This window comes from Ictidomys tridecemlineatus, chromosome 11 (assembly GCF_052094955.1).
Source record: "Ictidomys tridecemlineatus isolate mIctTri1 chromosome 11, mIctTri1.hap1, whole genome shotgun sequence".
Lineage (NCBI taxonomy): Eukaryota > Metazoa > Chordata > Mammalia > Rodentia > Sciuridae > Ictidomys > Ictidomys tridecemlineatus.
The window spans coordinates 59,105,118-59,129,124 of NC_135487.1; the positions used below are offsets into that span (position 1 = coordinate 59,105,118).

The 24,007-nt window shown below is 38.4% G+C and overlaps 2 protein-coding genes across 8 annotated transcripts in view; one reads left to right on the top strand and one right to left on the bottom strand.

Moving 5' to 3' along the window:
• Cryz (crystallin zeta) overlaps nt 1–21,351 on the bottom strand; it is a 31,299-nt gene extending 9,948 nt beyond the window's left edge. Inside the window, exons 1-5 of one of the 4 annotated variants that reach the window (XM_040288872.2) lie at nt 21,204–21,340; nt 12,513–12,630; nt 9,447–9,570; nt 7,878–8,030; nt 3,982–4,145 (exon numbers count right to left, since the gene is read on the bottom strand). In XM_040288872.2, coding sequence (XP_040144806.1) covers nt 3,982–4,145; nt 7,878–8,030; nt 9,447–9,557 — 428 coding nt within the window. In that variant the 5' untranslated portion in view covers nt 9,558–9,570; nt 12,513–12,630; nt 21,204–21,340. Of the gene's footprint in view, nt 1–3,981; nt 4,146–7,877; nt 8,031–9,446; nt 9,571–9,694; nt 9,758–12,225; nt 12,440–12,512; nt 12,631–21,203 lie in introns of those variants that run through there. The other 3 variants (XM_078026497.1, XM_005330679.5, XM_013360944.4) reach the window with 3 other exon arrangements.
• An 82-nt stretch (nt 21,352–21,433) lies between these two features.
• The window catches only part of Tyw3 (tRNA-yW synthesizing protein 3 homolog), a 17,416-nt gene continuing 14,842 nt past the window's right edge, over nt 21,434–24,007 (top strand). For all 4 annotated transcript variants that reach the window (XM_021730097.3, XM_021730098.3, XM_078026498.1 and 1 more), the window contains exon 1: nt 21,434–21,646. In XM_021730097.3, the coding sequence (XP_021585772.1) occupies nt 21,434–21,646 (213 nt within the window). The remainder of the gene's footprint in view (nt 21,647–24,007) is intronic.

The window sequence follows — 24,007 nt, forward strand, 5'->3', positions numbered from 1 at the left end:
CCCCAAATGTCCAGATCCTCTAGTGAAAAGACATATTCTTTTTACTGCTGGTTCACATTATTACACTTCTGGGACACACCGAAAACAAAGAATACACACCAATGGGGATGTGCCACTCTTCCATAGGGGCAAGTGCTAATGTCACGGCCAGCAGCTGTCATGGGATCCAAATCTGACACTCTTGGAGGAGCTCTCACTTCCTAGAACAATGTGAGGTGGTCACTCTCCAGGGACACCATGCTTATTGTGGGAGTGAGAACACAGGAACCTGGAGCCCTGCTGTATCTGTGTGACAACAGCTGATAAATGGCAACAAAGGATGCCTGTCCAGCACTCTCACTTGGAGATAAGGGGATTGAGGACAGTGAGTTAAACTGAAGGTTTGAATGATAAACTGAGATAATCAGTACAAAAAATATTTGACATTATAAAATGTAAAATAAAAAAATAAGGACATAGGATTACTAATATTATACTCTAGAATATAAAATACTTCCCAATGAATTTTTATAAAAATCTTATAAATTTTATAATTTTTATAAAAACACTAAAAAACAAACCAACAAACAAAAAAAAAATTGGTCTTCTCAATCCCCAGGGCTGGGGTGTGTGTAGGCGAATCTTCTTCTAAATCCCTGCTACTGTGATCACTGCCCCTGCAGGGAATCATTGTGGTGATTAATTTTATTTATCAGCTCACCTGGGCCTCATATTTGTTCAAACACTATTCTGGATAGTGAAGGTGTTTTTTTAGATGAGACTAACACTTTAAATGGTAGAGTTTGAGTAAAGCAGTTACCCTTTATAATGTGGGTGGGCTTCAGCTGAAGGCCTGTATAGAACAAAACTGACATTCAGAGCAGAGGGAATCCTGCCAGTGAACTGCCTCGTGACTTAAACTGCAACTCTTCCTGAGCCTCCACCTGCTGACCTATCCCATCAAATTTTAGACTTGCGTACCTCTACAGTTTCATGAGCCAATTCCTTAATATCAATCAATCAATACATACAAACATTTGCTTTTAAGGAATATATATGTGTGTATGTGTGTGTACACACACACACACACACATACACACACACACACAAATACACACATACACAGGGTCTGTTGGTTCAGACTCTTGGGACAGTCCTGACTAGCACAGTCCTCTTCCCTTGGGGTCATGGCCTGGGTTCCAGTAGTGGACTGGCCTTCACACTGCTGTCCTCTACTATCTCTGGTCACTGAAAACTCTTTGCACCTGACATACAGGCTTTCTCTTCCACCTGAATCCAGCCCTATTCTAGATTTCAACAACCACCAAGAAGAAAATCTAGTGCCACAATTCCTAAATGGTTTTCTGCTTTACCCATTCTCTTTCAGGCTAAATCTGATGAATGCCAACAATCACTGTACCTAAGAAATGTCAGATACCAACAGCCAATGCTGCAGCAGGAATTTCATGCCCTGATTTTTTTAAAAAATATTTTTAGTTGTAGACGGACACAATACCTTTATTTTATTTGTTTATTTTTATGTGGTGCCGGGGATGGAATCTAGTGCCTCACCCATGCTAGGCAAGTGCTCTACCACTGAGCTACAACTCCAGTCCTGATGCCCTGATTTTGAGAGCCCATATTCTGTCAAAACCTCTTCCTCAACTCACAGACATGGCTATCACTCACCAGCTCTATATCTGCTCACTTGCTGCTCCTGACATCATTTCCTTTCCTTCCCAGCCTGGACCCCAGGGAAGGGTGCCCTAGTTCTCTCTCTTCAGTGCTCTCAGTTCCTTTGAACTATTCCATTTGCTATTAATATTCCAGTCTTGGATTAACATTAAAACCTAACTTCCTCAAATGTTTATCCAAATGGTTAGTATTATGGAAGAAAATCCTATAACACTGCATTTTGGTGCCCTTCAGTTCTAACTCTCAAGAGATCACTTTGCCTCCTACTTCATTATGAAAAGTGAAGCAATCACACATAAGCTCCTTCTATACCCCCACAGAATTTTCCATAATTATGATCCTTACCCTTCTAGGGTGAATATGTCCTTTTGAAATTTGAAGCCAATCTCTCTACAATGTCCTAAGTCCTTTCCATGTGGCCTTATACAAGATCTTGTTCCATCAGTCTTCCTTCCTCCCTTCCTTTCTTAGCTATAAACATGTTCAAGTTTTGTACACCTCCGCCCCCCAAAAAATCCAAAAAAAGAACCTCTTCCCCCTTCCCCCATTCTCTTCAACAGTAACCTTCTCCTCTCCTCCCTGATCACTGCTGACAGCTGGTGTCCCTCCTTCCTAGCTAGGAAGCCACAACTCCTACCACAACCAACACAAACTGAGCACTTTCTCTGTGCCAGATGCCACCCTAAAAGCTTCACACATATAGTTCAACACACCCCTAGAGGGTAGACTCTGTAATTATCCACGTTTTTCAAATAAGTAAACTACAGTGGAGAGGGGGAAGTAACTTGACCATGGTCATTTAGGCAAAGACAGGACTCTGGCCCAGCCAGATCTCTTATCTTCAAAGCCCGTGTGCTTACTGGGTGTTTCATGAATATTGTGATCTCTACACTCTCGGTTTAGGGATCCATTCCCTTCAGCTCCCTGAGGACTCTGTAACTTTCATCTGCCTATGCTCTTAAATGTTCACAAGGGTCCTATTCTCACTCCCCAAGGGACTGCCACCACTTTTCATCTACTCACCTACATGATGACTTGCCCAAATTTATCTCTCTAGCTTTTAAGGTTCCGATTCTTTTATCCTACAGGCTACTGAGGTTCTCTGTTGGGATATGGGATGACTGACTCACAATTTCAAGTCCAAAACCAAACAGTTTACCAAGACTTTCTACTCCTTTTCTGTCATAGTTATATACTATCTAAGCTAAAAAGCTATAAGTATCCTTAAGCTCACCCTCTCCTTCATTATATACCTGCAAAAAACTACCACATCCTCCTGATTTTATATAGTTGTCCTTTAGATAGACAACTTTATATAGTTGTCCTTTCCTCGCCATCCTCTACCATGATCTCTTCTACCATGACCTTTATTTTGTATCACAAGAATTTTGTCCAGAGGAAACTCCTACAGTATTCTCCTATCTGTTGCTCCTCCTGTCCTCAAATCTATCCTTCACATAGCAGATAAGTGATCTCAATGAATCACAAATATAACAACAGCACTCTCCTGAATAAAACACTTTATGACCTCCAAAACTTCCTTAAGAATGTGTGAGCTCCGCAGCCTAGTTTTCTGCAGTTTGAAATCTGCCTGTTTGATGATAATAGCTATCATTTATTGAGAGGTTATGTTCCAACCTTATTCTCTGTCACTCTTTGTCTTGAAATCTTTTACCCAACAAAACCAAATTTCTACAGCTCTCTCTAGACACCATGCTGTTTTCCCCACACATCATTCTATTCCCATTGTTGAGAATGTCCTTGTTCCTACCAGCTACCCTACCCCAGGCAAATTCCCTGATGTTCTTCAAATGCCAAGGGGATTTGACCAAAATATAGATTCTCAGATGGGGGAGAGCTGAGGTGGGGGCCTCTGCTGCACTTTTAAGGTGCTGCACATGTAAATCCAATAGCTAACAGAATTTCCGAACCATGTCTTTAATGTAATCCAAGACTCACACATCTTCCAGGGGCCAAACATCATCACTACATACATCCCTTGTGATCCCACAAATCCCCACATACATGTCACCATTGTCCTTTCCCCATTACATAGAAATACTATTACTTTTATGTCTATTTCCCTCACGACTGCAATCATCATGAAGATGGTATTTGCTCTGCTTTGTGTTCCCAGTGATCTGCACAATCACCCAAATCAGCACAGTTTCCATTCCATAAATGTTTGATGGTATAAAACTAGTAACCCAAAGTGACAGACAGATGCATGACAGATGGCAGGAAGAATGGCGGTTCACAGTGCCCTCCTCTGGCACTAGCTATAAAATTTACTGAGTGTGTCATTACCTGTGGAGCAGAGCTCGAAAGGCAGTAAAGTACGGGATCCCGATGGCAGCGCCTTGTTTGAAGTCCAGATTCCCAGGCAGTGGGTAAACGGTATGATCTGCTGCGAGAGCATACTCTGCATAGGCCCCCGAGATTGTTCTGGTACTGAAGACTCTGTCACCTTTCTAGGGGAAGAGATAGACATGTGCACCAGGGCTTCAAAATTATGCCAAGATGAGTTGTAACCTTTATAAGAAGAAATGTGTATTTATATATTGTTTTCTACATCTTAGGAATGCATAAAAAATAATTTTAAAATACTGAACATTTTTAAATGTTTTCTTAATGGAAACCAATGAAAGAAAATAGAAAAAAATAAAAGAAGGACTCTGGGAACAGCCTGATGATGACAAAGATGACAACTCATCTTTACTGAGAATTTACTATGTTAGGCGCTGTGTCAGTGACTTATTGGTTCTCTTTGACTTTCACAACTACCTATGTAAGATGTGCACTTTTATTATCTTCACTTTAGATTTATCCCACTACACAGATGAGGAAATTGAGGTACAAAGAAGTTCTGTAATTTCCTCGGATCAATCAATTTGTCAAAGGTAATTAATACAAACTGCTATTGTGTGTGTGTGTGTATGTTCCATGCACATGCACACATAAAATACCAGAGAGAATAAACAAAAATGTGAAGTTTCTTTAATACACAAACAACTGTTCAAGATCCTCTCCATGGATGCACTCTTATCATTTTTTATGCATAAATCAAGAAACAGGAAACCATGCCAGGATCCCAACAGCAAGACAAGCCAGGATAGGTTTCTTCACTTTAGCACCAAACACATAAATTCTCAATAAACTCCTGCTGGGCCCTCGCTATTGAAAAGCACATGCATGGCATTAGAGGTCCAGTATAATTTGCATGTTAGAAAATCATTCTGCTCACTTTAAGCAGCCCCCTTAAATCCTCTTTTTTGGGAAATAAAGGTAAATATTCCTTGGAATAGGCAAAACATGGAGGCAATGACTACTTAGTATACTTTAATTGGTCCTATAATAAAGAAACCTGAAAAAGTAACAACATTATGCTGTGAGATGGAGATGAGAAAAGATCCAAAAGGTACCTGAGAGTCAAAGACAAGCATTACCACTTAATAATGTCACCTGCAAGGGTCAAGCATGCCTAGGTTAAGATTAATCCTGCTTTTACAGCTTAAATTCTTGTTGAACTGATTTCAATTTCAATCATTTACTAAGAATTCACAATTTGGAAAGCATTATTTTGAGTTCTGCAAAGAAAATTAATAGCAAGACACAATTTCTAATCTTAAGCACCCTAAACTCTAGGAGGAGAGAGAAGAACAGAAATAATTGTAAAGCAAAACAAACACAAGGAGCCATCAAAGAGAGGTAAAAGAAAAAGAAAGGAATTGCTTCTAAGTTGAGAAAATTGAGGAACTGCTCCATCGAGCGGCTAATATTTGAGGTGGAACTTGAAGGATAGGACAAGATTTTGAAAACAAGAATTGGGAATAACCAACAAGAGTCATGAAAACAAAGATAGCAAAGAAATAGAGGCAGGAATAAATGCTGAGACATTATAAGCATCAGTTCTCAATAGGAAGGTAAGTATTAAACCTGGGCATTGTTGTGCCTGCCTGTAATCCCAGCAACTCGGAAGGCTGAGGCAGGAGGATGTCGAGTTCAAAACTAGCCTCAGCAGATTAGTGAGGTACTTAGCAACCCAACGAAACCCTATCTCTAAATAAAATATAAAAAAGGGCTGGGGATGTGGCTCAGTGGCTAAGCACCCCTAAGTTCAATCCCCTGTACCAAAAAAAAAAAAAAAAGGTAAGTACTGGCATACTGGCATTACATACTTCATGTGTGGTATGTAATGATTTCAGGAATAAAATAGAAAGAAATTAAAGTTGGAGTACAAAAGTAACATGAAGTTACTTGACTCTATACAACTTTCAGTTTAGTTCTTCTGCCAGGCAGAAGAACCAATATGAACAAAAACACAGACGTAAGACAGCATGGGATGTGCAGGGAAGGAAAATAGTTCATTAGTAAAGAGTAAGTTGTAGAGTGAGAAGGAGTAGGAGATAAAAATGATAAGATGGGGGAGAGAGCATGAAACCCTCTTATTCCATAACAGTGAGTGTCATCCATACCCTGAAATCTATAAGGAATGAATGCAAGAATTAAAATAGAGGTATAAAATGCTCAGAATTACATGCTAGGAAAAGATTCTAGAGTAGGAGTAGATTCTCAAGGAAAGGAGAGAGGGTAGTAAGTTAAGTGTCTACCACAGAATCCCAGGTCAGAGGTGTAGTTAAGTAGGTAAGAGCTTGAACTAAACTATAGGTGCTGGGTATGGAAAGAGGAGACAGAATGCAGTTCTAAGATGAGCCTCAAACTCTAGAAGCTGCCAAAGCAGTTACATAAGAGAGGAGCACATCTGCAGTGAGAAAAGATGAGCTTTCTTGTAGATTCACTGAGTAAGAGGTTCCCAGAGTCTGGCTATGGTGGTCCAGGGCTATTCGACAGAACTTCTGTCCTGATAGAAATCTATTCAGATATCTGCACTGTCTGGTAGATACTAAGAAAAAAATTAATATATTGTCCTACTGTGTCTAGGTTATACTCTACCATAAGACTGGTAGAGTAGCAGCTAGATGCATGTGAATACTAAACATTTGAATCGCTGCTAGTATGACTTAGGAACTGCACTTTCAATCTGAATTTAAATTATTTGATTTGGAATTTTTAATTGTCAATAGGGTCAGTGGCTACTGTTTTGAACAGCTCGGTAGAATATTCTAGGTTAAGATAACACATATGATAAAGGAAATAAAGGGAGTGCATGAGATCATCAGGAAAGACACCAAATATAAAAAGCAGGGATCTAAATAGGGACAAAGAGCCCTGGGCAGCATGAAGATTTAAGGAGGACCAGAAAAAAAAAAGAGTCCTGAAAAAGAATGCTCAGTGGGGAAGGCGAAGAGAGGACAGGATAAAATGATGTCACAGAAGCTTTAGAAAAAAGTTGGTTTTTTTTTTTTTTTTTTTTTTTTAAGAAAAAGTTAAGTGGCTAAGAGTGTCAAATGTCACTGAGAAGTCAAGAAAGATAATGACATAAAAGGGCCCATTAACTTCCGCAGTACAGAGGCCATTAGTGACATTAGCAAGAATCGTTTCAGTGGAGCGTTGGGGGCAGAAGCCAGATTGCCACAGTCTGAGAAGTGGAAAGCTGTATGAATTTACCCTTCTTCCTGTACAGGGGCACGTTAATCTTCTCCATCCCAGCCTAATTTTGGTAAATGTGCTGCCAAAGTTGAGTAGGTCAAAAAATTATCAGAAAAGATGCTAGAACATGAGTATGCTATGAATATACTATCTGCTTTATATGTCTTTTAGCATATAAATAACAAAAGCCCTGACCAAAACATTTCCATTGACCTTGCTCTGACTCAGCTCTGAAACTGTACAATGACCTTGCATGTTTTCAAGTTTTCTAATCCTTCAAAAGAATTCAATTTCCCTTTATTTTGTAAAACTAAATTTATAAAACTGGCTTATGTAATACCAAGAGTTTGGAAACAGTATCATTTCCTTATTTGTGTTCTTTACTTACATATTTTTATTAAACTAAAAAGATCACAGTTCCTTCTGTGGAGTTGTTAGATATAGAAATCATCCAGCATTTGCTGCGACTGATGCAAACAAACAAACCCTCTGGATAAGACATCATTTCTTTTTTGACTAGAGGAGTCCCCCAAGTGGCAGAAATTGGGTAATGGGGCCTTTGAAAGTCTTAAATGCAGATATGTTTTAAAGATATGCTAAAATGTTTTTTTTTTTAAAGTAAGTCAAAATGGAAATAATTTAAAATGTGATACCTTGAAAGCAGATACTTCATCTCCCGTGGCCTCTATTACCCCAGCCACATCAGTGCCAGGTGTGTAGGGTAAGGTCGGCTTAATTAAATGAGTACCAGAGCGGATATATGTCTCCACTGGGTTTACACCACAAGCGTGGACTTTGATTAGAACCTGAAATGACAATGCATTTTAGTTACACAGAGCATTTAGGCATTAATCTAGGGTTACGCTATAACCAAATGGATTATGGGAGCTATATAAATGGACAAAACAAAACAAACTAATTCCTTCCCTCAAGCAGCTCACATTCTAATTCTGTGAACCAATATGTAAATACAAAATAAAACAAAGTGGTTTATGGGCTATATTAAAAAGATTTGGGGAAAACACTAGAAGAAATATTTAAGGATATGTGTGGCAGAGATCCTATATTTTACCAAATCTACTTCCTCCTCTTCCTAAGCACATGGGAAACATTATTTCCTGGCCTCCTTATCAGTTAAGAGGAGTGAAGGGCCTGAGTGCCAGCCAGTGAGCAGAAGTGATGAAAACCCTTTACAGGCCTGGCCCATCAAAACTTTACTAGGCAATCCACACTGTGCTTCTATATCCTTTCCTGGGAACCTCAGAACTCAGGTGCTGAAGGTGGTGGAGCCCGATGAGCACAGACGCCTGTGTCCTCCTAAGTCACTGCTGGAGGACTACCCACCAACATTTTAAAATGTGGGGAATAATTGTCTATTTTTGAAACATTAAGATTTTGAGGTTACTTCTAGTACAGAAACCAAGTTTTCTTTCATACAAAGTGATGAACTCTGCGATAGGAATAAGGAAAACCTAAAGAAGGAAGCAGTGTTTGAATTGGGTCTTAAAAGATGAGTAGAGATTCTATAGGAATGGGAGGAAAATGATCATTTTAGGCAAAAGGAATAGTACATGCAAAGACAGAAGGAATGAAAGGGCTTCTTGGGGAAATGAATAGTTTGATGTTGTTATAGCACTGTCTATTGAGGGAGTGATAAGAAATAAATTTATAAAGGTAGGTTAAAGCCAAATTGTGAAAACCCTCTAAGGCTTGCTAAGGAAATTAGACTAGGGAGCTATGGAAGGTACAATAATAAAAACACATGATTTTGAATCAAAAATCATGTGTTGTTAAAGTCATTTGAGATGACTAAGCTTTACAATTAAACTCTCTTAATTCATAAGTGAAAAAGTATGAATGCAGAAGGAATTTTTTCCCCATCATGTGCAAAATAAAAACCAAGGAAGTTTTTGATTTAAAAAAAGGTATCAAAACTACTTTTGACTCCATTCAGAAAAATCTAATTATTACACTATGTGAGTTGATTCTCAACTTCAAAAATTTTCTTAAAACCAGAGGCTATTCCTTTTCATATGTTTACTTCACTAATTTTTAGCTCTATGTTAATTTTGTCAGAGTTTATGCATATAACCAGTGTAAACTTTGTCCAAATTCAATGTCTTTATAAATCATTGTTAGTCTGCTGCTTTTGAACACTAACTTGATGTGCTAGGGTTTCACATTCTGTGTAATCATTGCCTGAATGAGGGTATTATTTCCACCTGATGCTCTTTTGGAACCGGTACTACAACATCGGACTGCAGCTTCAGTACTTCTGGTCCACCAAATTCAAAAACTCTAATAGCTCTCATCAACTTCTGTCCAGTTGCCATGGTGACCTAGATACTAAAAAAAAAAAATTAAAATATTGTCATATTGTATTTAGGCTATCACTAGGCTTCCCCCACCTCCACCCTGGAGGGGGCAGATCAAACAATTTTTCAAACAACAATTTAAGTCACGAGCTTACCACTGATCTCATTTCATGTTTAAGAATCTTTCATCTCACAAATCCTTCAGCTACAAAGCCTTCCTGTGGGGATTCAGTGCTTTCAACAAGGTAATCAAACATGCAAACAGAAACATCTGGATAGACAACATGATACCATATCTTATGCTTTCTTTTGTGTAAGCTTGGGTTGCAACATCTTGAAAATTTTAGGAGATAATATAAGATTTATTAGATAAATAGACTTCATTTTGATAAGATTATGAAATATGTCAAGCATAGAGAAATATGGAGAATATAATTAAACACTTTCATACCTAACTTTAACAAACCTCAACATTTAAAAAATCTAAATCTTTAAAAACACGAAGCTTGTCATGCCCATCCCTAAAACCATTTCTGAACCTTTCATTAGTGAATCCAGTACTAATCATTCCCAAGTACATTCTACCACTAACACATCCATGTGCAGTAGTAAGCAATCTGTGCTACTGTTTTATAAGCTTTAGGTTGTTTTGTAAACTTTAGGTTGTTTTGTACTTAATTATGCAATTTGCTTTTTCATTCAGCATTAAGTTTTGAGATGTATCAAAGTAAAGCACTTGGCTTTATGTAGATCATTTTAACAAAAGGGGGAAAACATTAAAAACTAAAAAAATACTAGGCAATTTTTACAATCTTTTGTAAATTACAAGGGCTTAGCTAACCTTCATGTCTTACCACTGTTAATATTAGAATAAAATGAAAATTGAGAGTTAAAATAAACTCTGAGGCAAAGAGCATGAGGATATAAAATCATGTAACTTTGGAAAATTCTCTGTACCTGTAGAGATGTAATGAAAAGGTGTTGACTATAGTTCCATAAACTTAGTTGTGAGTTAGTATAATTTCTTGAAGTAAAGCAAATTAAATATTGTTAGATTATGCTACTGCTTAGAACATCTTTGCTAACTTCTGCAAAAATCATACACCTTAAACACAAACAGTACAATCTGAAAGAGCTGCAAAAAGTAGGACCTGTGATCAAAGAATTCAGACTTTTATCAGAGCTCAGCACAGGACTACTCAGCCCAGGGCCTTTATTGGTTACAAAGTGTCATTCCATGTGTGCTTGGAGTCAGGGAAAGAGGGCCAAAAGCATTTTGGTAGTATTATTAATGGAAAGTTATTGATATAATTAATAAGAAATTTACCATTTAAAAATCCTTAGTTCAAATGATCTGTTATATAACAGCACCGAGCACAAAGGCAAACGTGAAATTTCCAAAGGAAAATATGAAATTTTCCAAAGGGGGAGATGCAGACAGAGGGTATAAACAGAGCTGCACAGACAGCACAGCAGCTACACGGTTTTGCAGGTAGATGGATCACTCCAAAGGACCCAGAAAAGGCAAACAGTCATACCTAGCAATCTCACTACAGTTCTTTTCAGGTTTTCACTCAAGCTAGGACTTTTCATAGACAAGACAGTGAAAGCAGAGCTTGGCATAGTAGACACACCTATAATTCCAGCAACTCAAGAAGGAGGCTGAGGCAGGAGGATTGCAGGCTTGAGGGTGGCCTTAGCAATTTAGTGTAGCCCTAAGCAACTTAGCAAGACTCTGAATAAAAAAGTCAAAATAAATAAAAGTATGTTGCTTAGCAATAGAATATTCCTGGGTTCAATCCCCAGTACCTCACAGACACAAAAGAGTACAAAATAAAACAGAAAAAGATCACCCAGATCAGAGTTTCCCATGGTAGAATGGTGAAAAAAAGAACACAGCTTTTGCCCATCCTTTTTTTTGTTTGTTTGTTTGCTAATGTTGTTTTCAACATGGTACCATGGGAGGTGTGTGTGTTTGGAGTCCAATAGCCCTAGGTTGGAATCCCAGCTCTATCATTTTCTAGCCTCATAGCTTGGGCAAGGCAGTTAACATTGTGAGCTTGTGTCCTCATTTAAAAACTGGGTTTCCACTCAGATTTACTACACAGTAGATATGGCACATAGCATTAGTTCTTTCTGATTTCTGATTCATAAAAATATACTTCATTCTATTTTCTATAACCATCTTCAATATAACAATATTTACAGAACCTGGTTAGGAAAACAAGGTCTTATCCCCAAAGAATCCAGTCTAGATAATCATTTAAACAAAATTTTAATACCAATAAGTGGTTCTTATTTATTTGACAAGTAGTTTTTGAACATTAAATATACGTGAGGTATTATACTAAACCCAGAAAATACAAAGGACACACAGAAAATGCCCTACTCCTACAGATCCTGTGCACTCTGTACTCACTCTCTCTCATATACCCCATGTAAGATGCATAACTTTCCATTTTCAGTATGGACCTATTTACTATTTGTTTCTTTCAAGTGCTCACATTTTTTCATCAGCAGAGATCATTAGCCTAAAAAAAACTGTAGTAATAATTAAAATTGCTCTAAAATAGGATATGTACCTTATATCTAACATACATTGTTTCCCCTATGTTCTGGAAACCGCTAAATAGGGAGGAACAAAGGACAGAAGACTCATCCTTAATACTGGATTTAGAAGACCCACCTGCTGTTCCCAGTACCACCACATCCTCCATAGGAGCTTATACAGAGATGGGGCACGACCTTGACAGCACTCTCTTCTGATCTGCTTCTCTTGATCTTATTTCCCCAGAGCCTTGGCCATTCTGATTGGTCAGGCTCCAATCTGGTATCTGCCTTTTAAATCAACTATAGGCTCCTCATCTGCTTCATAATACAGGTACTATGTCAATAGAAATTATAATAAAAATAAAATAATATGACATATTGATAGCAAATTATGGTAATTCTGAAACTCCCACAATATCTGACCTTTTTAAAAAAAGTATGAGTCTTTCAACTCTATAAAAATATTTTCACATTTTTTTTCAATTTTTTTGTAGGCTTTCAGTCCTGAATCTGGAGCCCAGGTGTCTGTGCTATGCAGAATCTGAAAACAAATCACAGAGAGAACGATGAGAACCCTGAAAGCCAAAAAATGGATCACTAGGCAATGCTGAACTGACGTGGATCTGGGGTGAGCAGTTTGGGCCTCTCAGAACACACACTGAACCGGGATCGGCTGAATTCAAGCTCCGTTTGCCTGCTTCCCGCAGACAAACAGCTGTGACTCAGCACTAATCCATCCAGCTGAAACAACCGGTCAGCCCTTCTGATCCTACGGAGGTAAATGCCAACCGAGCCTTCATAGGTAGTGGCCACAGGTTTGAAATGGGGCTTGGGAGAGACAGTAAGGACCCACCCGTTGCATTGGTCACCCGGCAAAGGGAAAGGAACTGTCGCCATTTGCAAGAGATACCACCATGGCAGAGAACTGACGTCACCAGACTGCGGCGGAGGAAATAACTTCATTGAAACCTGTGGCTACAGTGACTTCTTCCCTTCCCTTCTAATACCTTTCCTCCCAAGCATCAAATAAATTTAAAGGAGTAAATAGTAACTCAGCAGTCAAACAGAACAAGAAGTAACAGGAGCAGCTTCAAAAAGCAAGGAAGAAAAGGAGTACAAACAATTCAGGACAGCCTAAATATTCAGGAGGACCTACAGTCATCAGAAAAATGGTCATATAAAGAACTCAAGGAACACCTTAGACAGATGGAATGGAACCTTAAAGAGGATATGAGACAGCAAATTCAAGCAGCAAAAGAACACATTGAGAATGAATTACATAAACAGATAAAAGAAGAAGTTAAGCATCTTTATCAGGAGATAGAGATTATAAAAAATAATCAAACAATAATTCTAGAAATGAAGGAAACGATAAACCAAATTAAAAACTCAACTGAGAGTATCACTAACAGAGTGGAGCAAGTAGAAGCCAGAACGTCAGATAATGAAGACAAAATATATCATCTTGAAAAGAGTCTAGCCAACTCAGAAAGGCTGGTAAAAAATCACGAGAAAAACATCCAAGAGTTATGGGATAACATAAAAAAACCAAACTTACGAGTCATTGGGATAGAAGAAGGTACAGAGATTCAAACCAAGGGAATGAGTAACCTGCTGAATGAAATAATTACAGAAAACTTTCCAGAAATAAAAAAGGAAACAGATATACAAATTGAAGATGCATACAGGACACCGAGCACACAAAATCACAGTAGACCAACGCCAAGACACATCATTATGAAGATATCCAATATACAGAACAAAGAGAAAATATTAAAAGCTATGACAAGAGAAAGGAGACAGATTACATTCAGGGGTAAACCAATAAGGTTAACAACGGATTTTGAATCACAGACACTGAAAGCAAGAAGGTCATGGAACAATGTATTTCAAACACTGAAAGACAATGGATGCCAACCAAGAATTCTGTATCCAGCAAAATTAAGCTTCAGGTATGACAACGAAATAAAAATCTTTCATGATAAACAAAAGTTAAAAGAATTTGCAGCCAGAAAACCAGCATTGCAAAGCATTTTGAGCAAAACACTACATGAGGAAGAAATGAAAAACAATAACCAAAACCATCAGAGGGAAGTGCCTCGGTAAAGACAGAGGGCGAGGGGAAAGATAATCATGGAGAAACAAACTAAATTTTTTTAAAAAAGGATAAATAATCAAACATGGATGGAAGTACAAACCATATATCAATAGTAACTCTGAATGTTAATGGCTTAAACTCTAATAAAGCGACATACGCTGGTATCATGGATTAAAAAAACAAATCCAACAACATGCTGTCTCCAGGAGACACATCTGATTGGAAAAGACATACACAGGCTGAAGGTGAAAGGATGGGAAAAAATATACCACGCACACGGTCCTCGTAAGCAAGCAGGGGTGGCCATCCTCATATCGAATAAAATCGACTTCAAGACTAAGTTAATCAAAAGGGATAAAGAAGGACATTATATACTGTTAAAAGAAACCATTCACCAACAAGACATAACAATTATCAATATTTATGCACCAAATAATGGCGCTGCGACATTCATAAAACAAATTCTCCTCAAGTCCAAGAATCAAATAGACCACAACACAATAATTATGGGTGACTTCAACACACCTCTCTCACCATTGGACAGATCCTCCAAACAAAAGTTGAATAAAGAAACTATAGAACTCAATACCACAATCAATAACCTAGACTTAACTGACATATATAGAATATATCAACCATCATTAAATGGATATACTTTTTTCTCAGCAGCACATAGATCCTTCTCAAAAATAGACCATATATTATGCCATAGGGCAACCCTCAGTAAATATAAAGGGGTGGAGATAATACCATGCATTTTATCTGATCATAATGGAATGAAATTGGAAATCAATGATAAAAGAAGGAAGGAAAAATCCTACATCACATGGAAAATGAACAATATGTTACTGAATGATCAATGGGTTACAGAAGACATAAAGGAGGAAATCAAAAAATTCTTAGAGATAAATGAAAATACAGACACAACATATCAGAATCTATGGGACACAATGAAAGCAGTTTTAAGAGGAAAATTCATCGCCTGGTAGTCATTCCTCAAAAAAAGAAAAAAACAACAAATAAATGAGCTCACACTTCATCTCAAAGCCCTAGAAAAGGAAGAGCAAAACAACAGCAAATGTAGCAGAAGGCAAGAAATAATTAAAATCAGAGAGGAAATCAATGAAATTGAAACAAAAGAAACTATTGAAAAAATTAACAAAACTAAAAGTTGGTTCTTCGAAAAAATAAATAAGATCGACAGACCTTTAGCCATGCTAACGAAGAGAAGAAGAGAGAGAACTCAAATTACTAACATACGGGATGAAAAAGGCAATATCACAACAGATGCTACAAAAATACAGAAGACAATTAGAAATTATTTTGAAAACCTATATTCCAATAAAATAGAAGATAGTGAAGACATCGATAAATTTCTTAAGTCATATGATTTGCCCAGACTGAGTCAGGAGGATACACACAATTTGAACAGACCAATATCAATGGATGAAATTGAAGAAGCCATCAAAAGACTACCAACCAAGAAAAGCCCAGGACCGGATGGGTATACAGCGGAGTTTTACAAAACCTTTAAAGAAGAATTAATACCAATACTTTTCAAGTTATTTCAGGAAATAGAAAAAGAGGGAGCTCTTCCAAATTCATTCTATGAGGCCAACATCACCCTGATTCCGAAACCAGACAAAGACACCTCAAAGAAAGAAAACTACAGACCAATATCACTAATGAACCTAGATGCAAAAATTCTCAATAAAATTCTGGCTAATCGAATACAAAAACACATCAAAAAAATTGTGCACCATGATCAAGTAGGATTCATCCCTGGGATGCAAGGATGGTTCAATATACGGAAATCAATAAATGTTATTCACCACATCAATAGACTTAAAGATAAGAACCATATGGTCATCTCAATAGACGCAGAGAAAGCATTCGACAAAGTACAGCATCCCTTTATGTTCAAAACACTTGAAAAACTAGGGATAACAGGAACGTACCTTGACATTGTAAAAGCTATCTATGCTAAGCCTCAGGCTAGCATCATTCTGAATGGACAAAAGTTGAAGGCATTCCCTCTAAAATCTGGAACAAGACAGGGATGCCCTCTATCACCACTTCTATTCAATATAGTTCTCGAAACACTGGCCAGAGCAATTAGACAGACGAAAGAAATTAAAGGCATAAAAATTGGAAAAGAAGAACTTAAATTATCACTATTTGCAGATGACATGATTCTATACTTACAAGACCCAAAAGGGTCCACAAAGAAACTACTAGAACTAATAAATGAATTCAGCAAAGTGGCAGGATATAAAATCAACACGCATAAATCAAAGGCATTTCTGTATATCAGCGACAAAACTTCTGAAACGGAAATGAGGAAAAACACTCCATTCACAATATCCTCCAAAAAAATAAAATACTTGGGAATCAACCTAACAAAAGAGGTGAAAGATTTATACAATGAAAACTACAGAACCCTAAAGAGAGAAGTAGAAGACGATCTTAGAAGATGGAAAAATATACCCTGTTCATGGATAGGCAGAACTAACATTATCAAAATGGCAATATTACCAAAAGTTCTCTATAGGTTTAATGCAATGCCAATCAAAATCCCAACGGCATTTCTTGTAGAAATAGATAAAGCAATCATGAAATTCATATGGAAAAATAAAAGACCCAGAATAGCAAAAGCAATTCTAAGCAGGAAGTGTGAATCAGGCAGTATAGCGATACCAGATTTCAAACTATATTACAGAGCAATAGTGACAAAAACAGCATGGTACTGGTACCAAAACAGGCGGGTGGACCAATGGTATAGAATAGAGGACACAGAGACTAATCCACAAAGTTACAACTATCTTATATTTGATAAAGGGGCTAAAAGCATGCAATGGAGGAAGGATAGCATCTTCAACAAATGGTGTTGGGAAAACTGGAAATTCATATGCAACAAAATGAAACTGAATCCCTTCCTCTCACCATGCACAAAAGTTAACTGTAAATGGATCAAGGAGCTTGATATCAAATCAGAGACTCTGCGTCTGATAGAAGAAAAAGTTGGCTCCGATCTACATATTGTGGGGGTCGGGCTCCAAATTTCTTAATAGGACACCCATAGCACAAGAGTTAATAACAAGAATCAACAAATGGGACTTACTTAAACTAAAAAGTTTTTTCTCAGCAAGAGAAACAATAAGAGAGGTAAATAGGGAGCCTACATCCTGGGAACAAATTTTTACTCCTCACACTTCAGATAGAGCCCTAATATCCAGAGTATACAAAGAACTCAAAAAATTAGACAATAAGATAACAAATAACCCAATCAACAAATGGGTCAAGGACCTGAACAGACACTTCTCAGAGGAGGATATACAATCAATCAACAAGTACATGAAAAAATGCTCACCATCTCTAGCAGTCAGAGAAATGCAAATCAAAACCACCCTAAGATACCATCTCACTCCAGTAAGATTGGCAGCCACTATGAAGTCAAACAACAACAAGTGCTGGCGAGGATTTGGAGAAAAGGGTACTCTTGTACATTGTTGGTGGGAATGCAAATTGGTGCAGCCAATTTGGAAAGCAGTTTGGAGATTCCTGGGAAAGCTGGGAATGGAACCACCATTTGACCCTGCTATTGCCCTTCTCGGACTATTCCCTGAAGACTTTAAAAGAGCATGCTCCAGGGATGCTGCCATATCTATGTTCATAGCAGCACAATTCACAATAGCTAGACAGTGGAACCAACCCAGATGCCCTTCAATAGATGAATGGATAAAAAAAATGTGGCATCTATACACAATGGAGTACTATGCAGCAATAAAAATGACAAAATCATAGAATTTGCAGGGAAATGGATGGCACTAGAGCAGATTATGCTTAGTGAAGCTAGTCAATCCCTAAAAAACAAATACCAAATGTCTTCTTTGATATAATGAGAGCAACTATGAACAGAGCAGGGAGGAAGAGCAGGAAGAAAAGACTAACATTAAACAGAGACAAGAGATGGGAGGGAAAGGGAGAGAAAAGGGAAATTGCATGGAAATGAAGGGAGACCCTCATTGCTATACAAAATAACATATAAGAGGTTGTGAGGGGAATGGGAAAATAAACAAGGAGAGTAATGAATTACAGTAGATGGGGTAGTGAGAGAAGATAGGAGGGGAGGGGAGGGGAGGGGGGATAGTAGGGGATAGGAAAGGTAGCAGAATACAACAATTACTAATTGGGCATTATGTAAAATTGTGGATGTGTAACCCACGTGATTCTGCAATCTGCATTTGGGGTAAAATTGGGAGTTCATAACCCACTTCAATCTAATGTATGAAATATGATATGTCAAGAGCTTTGTAATGTTGTGAACAACCAATAAAAAAAAATTAAAATTAAAATTAAAAAAAATTAAAAAAAATAAAAATATTTTCACAACAGAGAAACAACAGTGGTTAAAAGTGTCATTTTATGTGGAAGTAAAAATAAAATCAATAATCATAAAAATAATTTTTATGAATGAGAAAACATTGCTGGAGCTTGGTTAGGATCACACAGAAACAAAGCTAGAACCCAAGTCTTATACTTTACAGATTTTTTTTCCTTATTATATAATCCTTTAACCTTCAACCTTAGAAATTTTGGCATAGATTACCCTCAATTTCTAGAAATAAATTTCATAATGTTGACAGTGTGAGAGACAGAGTTAGAAATATAAAATTTAATTAAACTTCAGGTAGGATTACTTATTTTATGATTAAGTATCTACTTAGTTTGAAATTTCTCAAATGCCTGTAAGTCAGGAAATTCAGTAGAAATATAATAGACATGATTCTATTAGGAAAATTAATAATTCCCTTATCTGGAAAATAGAGATAATATTCCGGAGCATGGGGTTCCTGTGAAGATTAACTGCAACTAACCAGGCAGAGTTCTTCTGGCATGCTGTGTTAGTCAGGGTTCTCTAGAGGGACAGAATCAACAGGAAGTATAATCATAAAAGGCGGACTTATTAGGCTGGCTTACAGGATCAGAAGCTGTATAGTCCCTGATAGCCGTCTGCAGTCTAGAGAGCTGGAAGAACCAGTAGCTGCACAGTCCAAGAGGCTAAAGCCCCAGAATAAGAGGGATCAATGGTGCTACCCTAGTTAGAGAACAAAGGCTTCTGGAGACTCAGCTTTGGAAGAGTGAAGAAGCTAGAGACTGATAGCCTCAGTTAATTATAGCAGCAATCAAGAACCTGATCAAGAAGAATGGAGCTTGCATCTGCTGCTGCCTCCTTGCTCTTCCAACTTTTATTCCATTCAAGCCATCATCCTATTGGTCAGTGCTGCTCAAGCTTAGAGATGGTCTCCATTTTAGGTGCCTATCCCACATGCCAAGCATTCCTAAACACATCCTCACTGGCATACCCATAATCCTCTTATCCACAGCATCTCTTAATCCAATCAAGTTGAAAATTCAAATTAACCATTACACAAGTCCTGCATACGCTAAGTTTTATAATATTCAGAGCAAATCATTTGTGGACAGGCATGGCTTTCCACTGCTTCTGTTTTTTAATTAAAGTGTGCCTCAAACAGACCTTTTTATTTATCAAATGCCTACTTTTAAAAATTATTTGGACTATTCAGTGTAATTTTTGGTTCTGATTTTTGCCTCTGACTAGTTGCCAATCATACTTCAAAAATCTAGGATGTACAAAACTTAAAATTCTCTTTCTAGCATTGGTCGTGTTCAGGCTATGCTGGATTCCATATGGTTCAAATGAAAGTTAAAGTACAGGAATTCATAAAGGCAGAATAAAGGCACATTATGAGACAAAAGCAGAGGTAAAAATTAAGTAAGAATTCTGGCAAAAAAAATTAAAAGTGAAAACTTGGAAAAAGATCCAATTATTACAAAACGTGTTGCTGTTGATCAAGAATGACTCATGTAACCGTCGTGATTCTGCAATCTGCATTTGGGGTAAAATTGGGAGTTCATAACCCACTTGAATCTAATGTATGAAATATGATATGTCAAGAGCTTTGTAATGTTGTGAACAACCAATAATAATAATAAAAAAAAGAATGACTCATGTAAATATACCGCTTACTTTTCTTATCCCAGAAATGGAGGGGGCTGGTGGTGGCGGGGGTTTGTCAGCAATTCTTTTCTCAGATGTGTGATCTTGTCACTAGATCTCTGGGTCCGTTTAGATAAGGCAAGGTAAAGTGGGGAGGCGGTTAATAATTCAGAACCTCTCCAAGGTCTTGGATGGAATAGGGCAGGCTGCTCTCCAGTGTTGGGATAGAGCTCTGTGAGATGAGATCTGCTACTGAAGTCTCTAATGCAATAACCAATCACAGTGGCTGCAATGGCACTCACACTGCCACTCTCATTAGCTGTGGACAAGGACTCCAGACTTCAGTTTTTGAATGGTTCAATCATTAATGAACCTTCCCGGGTTACTAAGATGAGTCTCCTCTTGAAGCTGTAAATATACAGCCAAGTATTAACAGGATTTTTTTTTCCTTTTGAAGATTATTCTAGGTGGGGGCTACATAAAACTATGTATTTATACATAAAACTATATATTTCTTCCCAAACGGAAGCCTGCAATCCTGCCCGCAGGTATACTTCCCTAAGAGCTCTAAGAAACCTACAGCTGCGGGAATTTAGGGGGAGCAATCTCCTGTGACCGCGCAGTGGCAGAGGGCCTGTGCCGACTGAGGCGCGCAGCTGCAGAATTCCCCCAGGGTAGCACCCGCCGAGGGACAGGCCAGCTGGAGGCTGGGGGCGGGCAGCAGCGACCCGCGGTGCAGCAATCCCAAACGCAGATGCTATTGGAAACCAGGGCAGACGGCCAGGACCAAAAGGTAAGACTCCCCAGTTGATTTTTCAGCTGAAAACTTGCGGCTTCTAGAGAAGGACGGCTTCACTGTCGAGCTCCCGGGGCACTGATTGTCAGGGAACGAGGCAGGAGAAAAGTGCAGACAAAATCAGCACCGTTCAGTTTGGACGAGAGTCGCGGGGATTCTCAGGCTGAACAATTAAGAGGACTTTTAAAAACCACTTACCGCCTTTAGAGTGGGGATTAACACTTGCCCAGGCGCCCTCAGAATCCACAGAAGAACGGGGGGCGGGTCGACAGTTTCCAACTTTTACAGGCTCCGCCTCGCCGGCGCACTTCTCTTGACTTGCAGGGGAGGGCCGGAGAATCTACCGAGGAACGGCGCGACGAGGAAGTTTGGCCCTCTCCGGCCACCGTTCGCTTCAATATGGCTGCCCCCAGGGAGAGGAGAGATGAATGCCGAAGTGGAGAGCTAGGACTCTAAATTCCTCACGCATGGATCGCAGCGCAGAATTCAAGAAGTGGAAGGCACAGTGTTTGAGTAAAGCAGATCTCAGCCGGAAGGGCAGTGTGGACGAAGATGTGATCGAGCTTGTGCAGCTCCTGAACGCGCGAGAACAGTTTTTCACTACCAGCTCCTGCGCTGGCCGCATCCTCCTCCTAGACGGGGTGAGGCTTCTTTGTGCCCTTCCAGCGCCTGTCCTCTGGTACCCAACTTTAGAAGCCCTGTGCCCACTCAATGGAACACCCAGTCCGTGTTCCTCTGGTGGGTGGTCTCGGTTTCTTTATGTGTGTATCAGACCAGAGCTTCTAAGACAGTTTTGCGTATGAATCTCCTGGAGCGCGGGGTGGAGGGGTGTCTTTTAATAAAGCAGATTCTGGTTCTGTATGTCTAGGGTAGGGCTTGATTTTGTGCATTTTTAACAAGTCCACAGATGATGGCCTGAAAACTATGTTGAGTGGAAAGGGTTAGAGAATTTGATTTTCTCCAGGCCTGGAGAGTTTGAAGCCTGAGCCCACACTTCAACCGGTCTACCAAATCCTTGCTACTACTCAGTTGAACGTCATCAGATTTAAGGAGCTCACTGCCTCCTAGCGGCCCACTGCATTATTACAGCCCTGGTAATTTTGTAATAGGGATTGGGTGAGGGGAGTATATTGTAGGAGGGTCAAGCTCTCAGGCTTTGGAGTGATGCTACTTAGAATCCAAATCAGCTTCTGGAATTATTGGCTGTGTGACCTTAGGATAGCTATTTAAACTCAGCTCCTTTCTGTTCCATGAACTGAGGAAAATAGAGTGTCTGCTCTAAAGGAATTATGTGAAGGAACTGGGACTCTTTTGAAATATTTAGCATCAAGCACCTATATTGTGTGCTTTAACATTTGGCTGTGTACTCATTTTTTAAGTAATATTGATTTCAGAGCATCGAAGATAGCATATTCATAGGCTCATTATTTAGGTCCAGCATAGACTGATCATTTGCTGTTTTCCCAAGTTTTCAAGGCCTGTTGGTTTTTATATTGCTTCCATTGCATGCGGAGCACTGACACTATTGCCCATAGAACCTCTCTCATCCCCTCTTTCTATCTCACCTAGATTTTGCAGTAGTTTCCAAACAAGTCACTGAACCAATGTTTTTCTTTCTCCCCCAAACCATGTATGTATGATGTATTTGTGTGTGTGTGTAGTGGTAGTGGTTGTTGTTTTTCTTTTTTTTTTTTTTTAAGACAGGGTCCCCCTAAGTTGCTTAGGGCCTTTGCTAATTTGCTGAGGCTGGCTTTGAACTTGCAATCCTCCTGCCTCACTCTCCCGAGCTGCTGGGATTGCAGATCTGGGGCCACCATACCTGGCTAGATAAACTTTTTTTAAAGCAGAATTATTTTTGTCATTCATTTATGCTGAAACTTTATTGCACACTTTTTCACATCAGAAAATACAAATCTCTACCTTTCAACCCTGTTTTCCACAATGCCTCTTCATATTAAGAAACTGAACTGTTATCTTGTATTTACCAATTTTGCCTTTACTTTTCTTTCTGAAATGTTTTCCCCATCTCTACATATCTGAGAGACGATTCTCAAAACTTTCATTTTTTAACCCAAAACACACACACATACACATACATACTACTCACTTAAGGTAATGACTGCCCTGGACTGGCTCAGGCTTTGTGTGAATCTCTTTTCGTTTTATGTATTATATTTATTTTTACTCTGCCTTATTTTAGAAAGAGTTTGGAGCAACTTACCTAAAGGGAAAAGAAAAAACAAAAAGTGGGGAAATCTGAATAAAGGAAATACAGATAACATAAATCAGAGATTGCATTAGTGCTCAATCATGCAATTAATTCCTGTAAACTTGGTGAAGATGGATCACACATTGTCTGGGAGATTTATAGCAGCCAGTACAAGGTTGTACACATAGTTTACTAAAGTTTTACAAGGAAAACAAAACAGTTATTCAGAAAATACTGTCTCTTGTCCAGAGAGCAATCTCCTTTGGACCCATTGTATATTGTATAAATAGTTACTTTGTAGAAGTACCATGATTTCTGTGTATGTGGTTTCCTATCTCTTCTTTGCAGTCTTTTAAGGGTAGAATATGTATATACCTTATAGGATTTTGTAATAAATGTTTCTCCACTTATGTCATTTTAAAAATGTGTTCCTTCTTGAAACTTTATGACTTTTCAGTCCTACCTCTCTTTTAGGCTGCACATGAAGTCTATTACAGAATTAATAAATATATGCTCATAGAGACCAGAAAAATATTATAAAGATGTGAACAGCATAGACATCAGTAAAGAGTGGTAGGTCTTTTGTATTATTGAGACACTACTATCCTGCAAAAGGTATTTTTTTAAAAAATGGTAATAGAGTGCTAGCCAAATAAAACCACACAACTCAGATGCTGTTAATGGAAACTAATTATAATCTTTTTCTCACAAAAATGTTTCAGAGAACATTAAGTACCTTTACCTTTCAAATCATATGTCAAATCATTTAAGTTCATTTTTGTTTATAGCTAAC